Genomic DNA, 12976 nt, shown 5'->3' on the forward strand with positions numbered 1-12976 from the left:
ATTTTGAAAGGTAAAGTTATGAAACTAATTTTTAAAATATAAGCAGGCTTGGCGTGGTGGCTCATGCCCATAATCCCAGTACTTTGAGAGGCTGAGGCAGGTGGATCACTTGAGTCCATGAGTTCAAGACTAGCTTGGGCAACATGGCCAAACCCCATCTCTATAAAAAATACAAAAATTAGCCAGATGTGGTGGTGCATGCCTATAGTTCCAGCTACTCAGGAGGCTCAGGTGGGAGGATCGCTTTAGCCCAAGAGTTTGAGGTTGCAGTGAGCTGAAATCATGCCATTGCACTACAGTCTGGGTGACAGATGAGACCCTGTCTCAAAATAAATAAATAAATGAAAAATTTAAAAACTAAAAATATAAGCAAGTAAGAAAGATTTTATAAATTTGATTACATTTACAAATTAAAGAATTCTGTTCTGTAAAAGATGCCATAGGCAGAGTTAACTGAATGGAGAAGAGATGAGTAATGATTCACAGTGACAGTAGATTAATATCTATCCAGAGAAACTCCTACAAATCAATAAAAGAGAGCAACTCCAATGGTAAAATAGGCCAGGGATATGAACAGATTTACAGGAGGGGAAGCCCAAAAGGCCATTAAGCATGAAAAGAGATGCTCAGAGTCATTAGTAATTAGTAATTAGAGAAATGCACGTAAAAATATGAGATACTTTACATGGTGGCTTGTGCCTGTAATTGCAGCACTTTAGCAAAAACTAGAAAGCTGAATAGTGTTAAGTGTTAGCAAGGATCAGAGGCTGTAGGAGCTTTTCTGTACTTTCTTGTGGACATGAAGACTAGTACAGGCATTGTAGACAGCAGCATGGCATTGCTGAGTCAGAGGGAGTATACACATACCTTGTGACACATTCTAAGGGGACATGTAAAAGGGTGTTCACTGAAGTGTTAATTATGGCTAAACATTGAGGAGTTGGAGGCAATCTGGATATCTATCTCTGATGAAGCAAATAGGTAAAATGTGATGGAAGCGTATTGTGAAATTGTTTTACAGTTAAAAGCAATACATTAAGTACCTGTAGGAACTTGGGAGGACCTTAAAAGCATAGTGCTGAGTGGAAAAAGTAAGAAACAAAGATATATAACACAGTGCCAATTAATGAAAATACAAGCAGAGAAAGCAAAAAACAGTTTGTATGAACAGGTACAAACAAAAATTACATGTGAAACACATTAGAATGTCTATGGGGTGAGGAATAGTAATAAAAGAGAATCAGGAAGACTCCTCAGAGAATGTTGTGTAAAGGAGAGGCACTGGGATTGTTGTTGAGTATTAGAAACATGAACTGTTTGAGATTAGCCATCAGAGCTTTCAAAAAAATGTCTCTTATGGTATGCCAAGAAATGATGGAATTAATTGATAAGGCTCAGCTCTGTTTCTGTCTAACTGAATGAAACTTTTTGTTCTTCACTAGTATAAGTTGGTGGTGCAGTCTTTTAGTGGGTACCCATGACCCCTGAGTGGAAAAACACTAGCTCTGTTCTCCTAGACCAAGGTTTCTCAACAGAGAAACTATTGGCATTTGAGGCCAGATAATTCTTTGTTTTTGGGAGGGTGTCCTGTATATTATAGGATGTTTAATAGCATCCCTACCCTCTATTCATTAGATGCTACTGGTACCCTTCTCCACTTGTAACAACCAGATGTCTCCAGACATTGCCAAATGTCCCCTGGGAAACAGTCACCCCGATGAGAAACACTGTCCTAGGCTCTAGGACCTAGAGCAACATGGATGTTGCCAGCTATGAGACTGATGATGAGCAGGTATGCCAGCTCACTGAAAGGTATCAAATTTCTGTCCATAACTTAGAAGCTCAAGTCCAACCTTCACATTAAGAGAAATGTAGGCTGGGCATAGTGGCTCATGCCTGTAATTGCAGCACTTTGGGAGACTAGAGTAGAAGGATAGCTTGAGCCCAGGAGTTTGAGACCAGCCTGGGCAACACAGTGAGACCCATCTCTTAAAAAAAATAAAAAAATTACCTGGGTGTGGTAGTGTGTGCCTGTAGTCCCAGCTACTTAAGAGGCTGAGATGGGAGGATCACTTGAGCCTGGGAGGTTGAGGCTGCAGTGGGCTGCGATTGTGCCACTGCATTCCAGCCTCGGCAATAGAGTGAGACCCTGTCTCAAAAACAAAAAACGGGGTGGGGCATGGTGGCTCATACCCCTAATCCCAGCAGTTTGGGAGGCTGAGGCAGGTGGATCCTTGAGGTCAGGAGATTGAGATCATCCTGGCTAACGCCATGAAACCCTGTCTCTACTAAAAATACAAAACAATTAGTTGGGCATGGTGGTGGGCGTCTGTAGTCCCAGCTACTCAGGAGGCTGAGGCAGGAGAATTGCTTGAACCAGGGAGGCGGAGGTTGCAGTGAGCCGAGATCATGCCACTGCACTCCAGTCTGGGAGGCAGAGCAAGACTCCGTCTGAGAAAAAAAAGAAACCCCAGGCCGGGCGCGGTGGCTCACACCTGTAATCCCAGCACTTTGGGAGGCCCACGTGGGCGGATCACCTCAGGTCAGGAGTTTGAGATCAGCCTGGCCAACATGGTGAAAGCCAGGCATGCTGGTGTGTGCCTGTAATCCCAGCTAGTAGGGAGGCTGAGGCAGGAGAATTGCTTGAACCCGGGAGCCGGGGCTTGCAGTGAGCCGAGATCACGCCATTGCACTCCTGCCTGGGTAACAAGAGCGAAACTCCATCTCAAAAAAACAAACAAAAAAACCTCCCAAAACAAAAGCCCTACTTACAAGGAAGAGGCCAAAGAAATAAAAGAAAGTTAAAAGAGGAAGAAATATAAAATTTAAAACAAAATTTTTTAAAATACAAAAAACAGGCCGGGTGTGGTGGGGCATGCCTGTAATCCTAGCACTTTTGGAGGCCAAGGCAGGCGGATCACCTGAGGTCGGGAGTTCGAGACCAGCCTGACCAACATGGAGAAACCCCCATCTCTACCAAAAATATAAAATTAGCCGGGTGTGGTGGCACATGCCTGTAATCCCAGCTACTCATGAGGTTGAGGCAAGAGAATCACTTGAACCCCGGAGGCGGAGGTTGTGGTGAGCTGAGATCGCACCATGGCACTCCAACCTGGGCAACAAGAGTTAAACTCCATCTCAAAACAAAACAAAACAAAACCATGTTGTTTGGGGTAAGAGACCATATCTAAATTTTAGATACTGTTCTTTTCAATTCTAGCAGTAATAATAATACTTCAGATTACTTGTAGTTTAAATTTGTTGATGATTTAAAAAATACTCCACCTACTCTGTTATAGCACTTATACTGAATTGTAGTTGTTTGTTTCTCCTCAGTAGACTTGAGTTTTTGTTATTTACTCTCTCACTGGAACCTTATAACAGCTCTGTAAGGTACTCAGGTTAGGTATTTATCTCCATTTTTCAGATTAGTAAACCAGGGTGCAGAATCCTGAAGTGATTTGCTGGGAACACATGACCATTAAATTGGAGAGTTGAACCTAAAACCAAAATCCGATTCTTGGTTAAGTGCTGTTTCTGTAGGTTTCTCTCAAAGGCTTTAGGAAATTTTTGTCAGTTTCTGCTATAGTCATTTCTGGTTTTAACTCTCCTCAGTTTCCTTATTTAACAACTTGCCCAAGTCCTTTCCTGGGATCTCAGGTACTTTCTCAACCTGCTAAGTCTCTTCATCATCTTGCCTCCCCAGCCTCTCCAGATTTCCCCACAAACTCAGTGAATGATGATTGCGAGGCAGCTTAAGAGACAGAAGATCTGGATTGGGAACCTAGCCCAAACCAGATGTGCCTTTTGGCTTCTGCATAGCTCAGTTTTCATCATCTATTCAGCGTCTAACATTACTCTTTAGCTCCCTCAGGGATGTTAGGGGAAGGGATAAGTTTATGCCTAGAAAAGTATCTATCCTATTTTTCAAGTTCTCCAGGGAGAAGCTTTCATCATCTCTGTCTACTACCAAATATAGTATCTCTTCAAACCTCTACCTCCTGAACTGCTTTCCCTCCTGGAACCGGTGAGTGGCAAAATCTCCTACCTAGAAATCTTTAAAGTACTGTAGATTTTTCTTGAACCAAGATATTAAGAGGATTACTAGAATGTGGAATTAGAGAATTCTGACTAAGATAGTACGGGGTTGTAATTCACTTTCTATGAGAAAGAAAAACTTCTATCCTCAGAATATTATAAAAACTTGTAGCTGTGATATTTATGTTGGCCTCCTTTGAGTCTCATCTACCTCTTTAGGTTCATTTCTCACCCTTCCCTCAAATACTAGTTGTCTTTTCTCAAGTGTACCATGTCTCCTCATCCTGGAACTCATCATGATACCTTTTTCTATCTGGACCTATTAGGCCATCAAGACAGAGATCAAAAGATGCTTCTTTCAGGCAGCCTTCCTTGGTTTCTCTACTTTGAATGGAGTGCCTCTCCTCTATACTTTCTTGGTCACCAGCCCTCCCTCCATTATAGCACCTAATTGTGCTTATTTGTTACTCCTCAGTAGACTTAAGTTCTTCAGGAGATTTCTCAGTCATTAGCATGACGACCAGTAAGTGCTCAGTAAATATTAAATTACTGCTTGACTGACTCTTGCTTGGAGTAGAAAAGATGGGAAAGAAGACATAGTTCTAGGTATTAGAAGAGTAGTCATAAGAAACATATAGTAAATTTACTTTGTGCTCCTCTAAAAGATAAGAGTTGGACCAGAGACAGAAGGGACACAAAGGCAGATTTTTCAGGCCAGCATCAGGAATGAGCTGCTGGCAAATATATTCACACTGGAATGACCTGCCTTATGTGGTAAGGATGACTGTAGGTGCGATAGGAGGGAAACTCCTCCAACCGTGTTTCTGCCTTCTGGAATATCTAGTAATGTGTAGTGTCTTACCACGTCATAGAAACGACACTGAATATATCTGTTTATTGGGCCTCTGGATGAGTCTTCAGATATCAGTTATCTGAAGCCTTCCTATAGTCTTCTCCAGGCTTAATATCCTGGTATCTTCAGCTGTTATGTGATTTGGTTTCCAGACTCTTTATAATCCTAACTGCTTTCTTATGGGCTGCTGTCTTCTGGCCATGCTTGTTGTTAGTGTTCTTTGTATAGTGTGGCCCCAGGCCCTGATCCCAGGGTCGGAGGGTTGCTTTAACAGAGCAGAGAACAGTAGACCTGCTGCCTCTTCCATTCTGGGTATGTTCTTAGTTAAGCAGGGTTATCTTGGCTATGTTGGCAGCAGTCCTGTTGACATATATTCCCTGGCAATTTGTGGTCAACTGAAACCCCTAAATCTGTTTGATGTGAGCTACTATTAAGCCATTCCTTCCCCATCCTATACATGGGTAGTTAGGTTTCATCTTGTCGTTTTGATTCTTCATTTCAGCTTATTAGCTCATAGAATGTTAGGGCTAAAAGAACCCTAGAAATAAACTTTATTCATTTGATCTTACATCTTCTGTTTTCTATATTTGCTGCATCCCTTTTTCTTGTGAACAAGCTTTGTGTTGTCCACAGTTTGCAAGTTCTTTGTGTTTTCTTCCAAATCCTATATGAAAATATTGAAAACATGGAACATGTCCCAGAAACCTACCTCCAGTTGACTGCAATGTATTTGTCAGCATATTTTCAAGTTGATTGTTCTGTTAGCTGTAGGTCTCTGCCTTTATTTTACTACTTGGGCTTATAGTTTCATTACATCCACAGTGTTGCTTTTCAGCCAGGTGCGGTGGGTGGGTGAGCCCTAGCTTACAACAGGAGGAGGTGCAGAGGTGGTAAGGTGAGAATCCTGAAAGTCAAAAGTGCTAGGCATCTGTGGATTGGCAAGGCACCTGATGCATAGGGAAGATATGAACTGTTTTCATGAATTCTAGTTTCTCTGAGGTGAAAGGGATCTGGAGGTTGTCTTATTAGAAATAATTGTCAGGTAGTGTTGATTCTGTCTCTACCAACACACTTTCCACTGATAGTCCCAGCTCTCAGTTAAGAGGCAATCCATTTAAATATGGGCTAGCTCTTACTGTTAGCATCTAACACGGTCATCTCAACTGTTGTAGCCTTGTGGAGAGATAAGTGGGATATCGCTGTTCTTATCTCCCACATCAGAGAAGCTGGGATTGTCCCTCAGTATATGTTTGCTGAATGAATCAATGAATTAATTTTAGGCTAGTCTTCAACTTTGTATTTGCACATTCAGGGAAAGAAAGAAGGATAATGGCTTTGTGTTTCTCCTTCCACCTGGCCAAACCCAAACCTCCTTTAGAATCATCCAGAGTTCTGCCTCTTTCAGGAAGTTTTCCTGACAGCTTCTGCCACATCTTTCTCTGAATTCCCATGTCAGTACGTGATGCTTTGTACTGGCCACCTAATTCACGTGTTCATATTGCATTAGCCAAGTTCTATAAGAGATGTTAGGGCCAAGGCTTTCATGCTTTCCACAGCGTCAGGCACAAGTGTTTGAGCAAATTAATGGACCAAATGTGTCTCATAAGTGTTGCCACGAGATGGCACCAGAGGCCCTGCAATTGTTCTACGTAACTTTTAGCCCTTTATTGCCGTTTATATGTCTTCCTTAAGGAAGTTTAAATTTATTTACCAAGCAAAATGCCAATAAATACTACAGTAGAAACTGAAAAAAAATGTTTTTTTTTTTTTTTTTTTTTTTTTAAAGGCGGGGTTTCGCCATGTTGCCCAGGCTGGTCTTGAGCTCCTGGGCTCCAGCGATCCGTCTGCCTTAGCCTCCCAAAGTGCTGGAATTACAGGAGTGAGCCATCATGCCCAGCCTATAGTAGAAACTTTAAACCAAATAAAGAAACCAGGTAGCTTCCCCTTTTATCACGTGGTAGACTGTTCTGTTCACTCAGCTCCTCTGCCTTGACCCTCCTTAGGACCTGGGCCCTCCAACCAGCAGCGGCTTTCTAGGCCCCGCGCAGAAGTTGACTTTCACTCCCTAATGGAGGGGGCCTGGAGACCTGAAAATGGCCTCAAATCCTTAGTTTGTGTTTTCTGATAATTTATTTTTCCTAGAAAGGACAATTAAACATTAATAAGAAATTGCTTATAACCTCATAGCTTTTCATGTCAGTTATTTTGGTTGCCTCATTCTGGTCTTTGCTCCTTTGTATGTGTGACTTTATGCAATTTTTAATCATGCAAAGTCATAATGAGCTCTCATTTACTGAGCACTTATGAATTATGTACACTTGTTTTATATATATTACTTCCATTTAAATATAAGAACTATTGTGTCAAATGCCTATGTTTACTACACTATTTATAATAAGTGCTGACATTATTAGGTACTAAGTGCTTTCCATGCCTAAACTCATTTAACCCATACAACCTTATGAGAGTAGATACTGTTAAACCCCATTTTACTGTAGTTTAGAGAACTGAAGCTTACCAGAGTTAAGAGATCTGCCTAAGGTAACACAGTAAAGAGCTGTATCAGGATTCATATTTAGACAGCTTTAATTTTAAAATTTCTGATCATTTCAGTGTATCATTTCATTGTATTCATTATTTAATGATTTCTGTTTAGACTTCTAGAAATGGTCTGAAGGCTAATAGAATCATTAAAATTAGAGTTTGATTTAGATCTTTTTCCTGCAGCTAACCTGGTATCTCCTAGAGGACTAGAGGTCATGTATTTTTGTTTGTTTGTGTTTTGAGATGGGGTCTTGCACTGTAGCCCAGGCTGGAGTGCAGTGGCGCGATCTCAGCTCACTGCAGCCTCTACCTCAAGCAATTCTCCTACCTCAGCCTCCCAAGTAGCTGGGATTACAGACACAAGCCACCATGCCCAGCTAATTTTTGTATTTTTTAGTAGTGACGGGGTTTCACCATGTTGGCCAGTCTGGTCTTGAACTCCTGACCTTGTGATCCGCCCACCTCAGCCTCCCAAAGTGCTGGGATTACAGGCATGAGCCACCGTGCCTGGCCGAGGTCATGCTTATTTCTGCATTCCTTTCTCATTAAATGCAAAATAAACACTTGATGGTTGAATGAGTGAACGCTGTCTCTGTTGTCCTAGGAAGTCTGGGATGCAGGGCTAGTTGATAGAAGCTTAGTCTGTTAGAACTTGAAGGGGTTTGAGAAATCAAGCCAGTCCCTTCCTCCAAGGAAGGAGGGAGGACCTCCTTAGGGTGACCCAGTGAGTTGGTGGCAGAATAGAACTAGAACCCAGGTCTGCTGGGCTTCCACTTTGCCATCTGGTTTCAGAAAGGCTAATCCTGTCTTAAAGTCCTTTCTTTCTTTCCCCTCTTCTCCCTTTCTCTCTCTCCTCTTATTCTCTGTCTCTTCTCTCTTATACATAGGCTCTTTCTCTCGATGTGATGATGTAGCTTTACGATGTACTTGATGTGTATCTCCAGATGTAGTTTTTTCATCATAAAATTTCAAGCCTGAGAGCTACAAAACGAAGCAAGATTTTTCATTCCTGATGCCCAGACTTACTTCTAATTGTATCTTTGTCCAACTCAGAATAGAATCCAGGATCTCTCCTCACCCAAAATGTACAGAGCTATAGCTCATATAGAGAAAATTAACTTGATTTCAGATTCTTCCTCAAAACATGCTATTGATGATTGGTGGGGAGTGGGAAACAGGCTTTTAGAGCAGGCTGGTTGTCTTAATGCAACAGCCAAGTTTTTGAAAAGCTGGCGGGAAACCAGGAATTTCTATTATTTTTTTTTTTCTCAGAGAGAACAAATGTGACCAGACTATGTGATTTAATTTTTCTCTGGGCCTGTTTTGTAAACAGCCCCTTGAGCCTGTTAAAGCAAAGAGCTTGAAAACCAAAAATCTTCCAGCCTTTCTTTCCATATACCACCCTTTTAGTTTCATCAGTTAGGTTGCCTTTTCCCCTAGTTGGAATAATCTGCAGTTGGTTTGTTGTAATGTCTTTTCCTGGAGCTCCTAGTGTCCCCCAGAAAATGGCACCTGGGGCATTGTTTGGGTAGCCATTTGTTAGTACATCCTCGTGCTTCCACACTTTTTATGTAAGGTCAGACTATTTTAGAATGCTTCATTCAGATGGTCAGTTGTGGGTTCCTCTGCAGTGAATTGTTACTGAGACTTCATGGTTCATGGAATAGCAGCCAATATGCCCTTAGGTACACAGAATGGGAATGTCTAAAGCAAAGTGGTTCTGCTTACCATTTTCTCTGTTCTCTTCTCACTGTTTCTTTTTCTTTTTTTTTTTTAATCTGTAAAACAACACTAAAAAAACTAAGGCTTTTTTTTTTTTTTAAGGCACTAAGTGCTTTCCATGCCTAAACCCATTTAACCCATACAACCTTATGAGAGTAGATACTGTTAACCCCATTTTACCGTAGTTTAGAGAACTGAAGCTTATCCGAGTTAAGCGATTTGCCTAAGGTAACACAATCAATAGCTGTATCAGGATTCGTATTTAGACAGCTTTAATTCTAAAATTTCTGATCAGAGTGAGACGGAGTCTCACTGACATGAAAAGTCATAACTGACATATGAAAAGTGATGATGTTATAAGCAATTTTTGTTTTTGTATAACACACAGCACAGCCTGGAAGCAATTTCTTATTAATGTTTAATTGTCCCTTCTAGGAAAAATAAATTATCAGAAAACACAAACCAAGGATTTGAGGCCATTTTCAGGTCCCCAGGCCCTGTGTTAGGGAGACTAACAAAGTCTCACTCTGTCTCTCAGCCTGCAGTGCAGTGGCACGGTCTCTGCTTGCTGCAACCTCTGCCTCCCAGATTCAAGCGATTCTCCTGCCTCAGCCTCACAAGTAGCTGGAATTACGGGCACCTGCCACCATGCCCAGCTATTTTTGTATTTTTAGTAGAGACAGGGTTTTCCCATGTTGGCCAGGCCGGTCTTGAACTCCTGACCTTAGGCGATCCACCCGCCTTGGCCTTCCAAAGTGCTGGGATTACAGGCACGAACCACCACGCCTGGCCATCTAAGGCTTTTTCTTGTCACAGAAAAGTCTATAAGAGAATGGTAGCTACGGATGACTAAACACTAAAACGAAGCTCTAAGCTACACTACCTATTATGGTAGCCACCAGTCCCATGTAGCTACTGGCCACTTGAAATGCAGCTAGTCTATTGTAAATCTGAAATACATACTTGATTTCAAAGCTTTAGTACCAAAACAAGTAAACCATTTCATAAATAATTTTAATCTTGAATACATATTGAGATATTTTGTGTATATTGGGATAGAATATATTATTGAAATGAAAATGTTTCTTTTTACCTTTTTAAAAATGTAACTAGAAGTTTTAAACTATGTATATGACTTGCATATTTCAGTTGTTCAGCACTGGTCTAGAAATTGCTAAGAGTAAATACTTCCTTAGTTTACTATTGTACACCAGGAAACTGGCTGCTCTTTTCCTCCTCTCTCTCTCTTTTATCAAAAAATATTCTTTCATTTTGTTTGATGGCATCAGGAAGAAAACTGCCATTACGTATTATGTGCTATCTTTTTTTATATCTGCTACTCACTGGAGAAGGGTGACATCTAGTGACAGAAGGGTGGTTGGGGGGGGAGTGAGGAGGCATTGGAGAGAAGGCTGGTGATGACTCCAAACTTCTTGGAGTTAGAATTGTTTTATGCCTTTGAAAAACTTCAGCCAACAAGTCTGAGGGAAGGTTCTGAAGGAGGGAAAGTAAAATAGGCTCTCTTTAAACTAGAAATGCGCCTCTCTCTGAGAGAGTCCTACTCTAGTTTTACTTTCCTCTTATTTATCCAAATTTATTGAGGACATATTATGTGCCAACAGTTTTCTAGTGCAGAGGAAATGGGAATATGGCCTAGTCACTGCCCACAAGGAGCTTACATACAGTAGGAGAATGAATTCAAGCCCAACCTCTAGGTAAAGCACTGTAATGATGGTAGAAAAGAAAATGTGTTGGGAACACTAGAAAGCACTTTCTGCCTAGAAAGGAGACTGAAGGTTTCATGTGTCTTGGATGTGATATTGTCAGGCAGAAAGGCAGGTGGGAAGGATGTTTTAGTCTGATGTGGACAACCTGACTTAAAGGCCTGGGGAGAGTGGTAGGTGGCCCTTGAAATAGTAAGTTGGGGCCACATTATGGGAGATTTGACAGCCTGGCTAAGAATGTTGGATTCTCTCTACTAAAAATATAATAATTAGCCGGGCATGGTGGCTGAGGCAAGAGAATTACTTGAACCTGGGAGGCAGAAGTTCAGTGAGCCAAGATGACACTATTGCACCCCAGCCTGGGTGACAGAGCGAAGACTCTCTGTCTCAAAAAAAAGAATGTTGGATCCTATCCTGTATGCAGAGGACTGTTCAAGGGTTTTAAGCAGCAGAGAAATGATATGGTCAAAATTTAATGTTCAGGATATCACTCTGGCACTCCTCAAAAGGATAGACACTAAATGCAGGGAGACGAACAAAGCTCATTGCAGTTAGCCAAGTGGTAGCAAGAGCAAGAAATACGTGAGTGAGGGATAAAAGAGAGGAGTCAAATATAGTCCTAGGTTTCTGACTTGGATCACTAGTGGAGTTGCCTTTATCCAAAATTGGAAGTACAGGAGAGAGGATCAAGCTAAAATAGAAAACAAGCTGCATTCAGGACTGTGGACAGAGCTGCAGGGGGACCTGGCTAGAGCTGAAGTGCTTGTGTTTGTGTTTCAGATGGTGACCCTCTTTCAGATGTGGGTTGTTCCCGTCTATTTCACAGTGAAGCTACACTGGTGGAGGTTCCTAGTGATCTGGATCTTGTTCTCTGCTGTCACAGCCTTTGTTACCTTCCGAGCCACACGGAAACCTCTAGTACAGACAACACCAAGGTGAGAGTTTAGGTAGTGGGAAGAACCTAGGTTTTCTGAAGCTAATGTGTTGGAATGCATGGGAGGAGCATAGGTTTAGACTGAAAAAACTCCTGGTTTTGCCTGTCAAAATTATTTGGCATGGGGCCCCTCTAGAACAAGGTGATTGGGAGACCTCCCCTCCCCTATTCATCGATTAAAAACCCCAAATATTTCTGCATAGCTTTATGGTTTCAAGGTCTCTTTATATTAAAGGCAAACAAAAATAAGCAAATCATGGTGATTATTGTGGTCTCATTTTAAATGTTTTCCTCTGTGAACTCTTCTCTGTTCTCTAAATGAGATTTTCCATTATATTCTCTCATATTGCACAATAGTTTTCCTTCATAGAACTTACTGCAATTTAAATACTGTTTTGAGTATCTATCTCCCTCACGAAACTCTAACTCTGAGATCAGGAACCATGTCCATTTTGCTTGTCACTGTATATCCACACCCTACCATGGGACTTGGCACATAGTAGCCTACTCTATGAATTTTTATTGAATGAATGAATCTCAACAAATTTATAATTTTCCAATAAACAATACTTCCTGAGTCACAAAGCAGCCACTGCTTGTATAATTATTTTATCCAAATACATTTCTCATTTGATCCTCCCAACCAGCTTGTGAGGTAATTTAATATCTGTACTCAACAGAAAAAGAGATTTTCTCATTCATTCAAATAAACACCTACTATGTGCCAGGCCCTGTGCTGAGCGCTGGGCATACAGAACTGGATAAGGCATGGTCCCTGCCCTCAAGGAGTGCTGTGTTTAATGGAGGAGATGGATGAGAAAGCTCCTGTTGCAGTGCACTTGGTAAGTGCTATGACAGAGGTGTGCATAGAGAGAGAGCCTGACTGGCCAGCCTCAAAGTTGAGATCACTTGATCCAAAGTCTTTCAAATTGCAAATTGCGCTTCTTCCTATTCTTCTTATGTTCTACTTTCCTGCAAGCCTTTCTCTGGCCTTCTGAATTTCATTGTATAAGGTGAGTGAAGTAGGGTATCTAGAAGTTCCTCTCTGGCTTTGGTAGTTTACTTTAAGGGGCATTGTGGAAGATACAGGATGTGGAACCGGATGAATGTGGATTGGAACTTCTATCCCTGCCACTTGTTCGCTGCATGACCTTACCTTTC

At 41.5% G+C, this 12976-nt stretch overlaps 1 protein-coding gene across 2 annotated transcripts in view; it reads left to right on the forward strand.

Moving 5' to 3' along the window:
- RNF121 (ring finger protein 121) overlaps window positions 1–12976 on the forward strand; it is a 68697-nt gene that overhangs the window by 41248 nt on the left and 14473 nt on the right. For both annotated transcript variants that reach the window (XM_032258939.1, XM_032258940.1), the window contains one exon: window positions 11662–11816. In XM_032258939.1, coding sequence (XP_032114830.1) covers window positions 11662–11816 — 155 coding nt within the window. The remainder of the gene's footprint in view (window positions 1–11661; window positions 11817–12976) is intronic.

The sequence above is a fragment of the Sapajus apella genome, unplaced genomic scaffold, assembly GCF_009761245.1.
Source record: "Sapajus apella isolate SASKATOON/1434 unplaced genomic scaffold, GSC_monkey_1.0 scaffold106, whole genome shotgun sequence".
Classification (NCBI taxonomy): domain Eukaryota; kingdom Metazoa; phylum Chordata; class Mammalia; order Primates; family Cebidae; genus Sapajus; species Sapajus apella.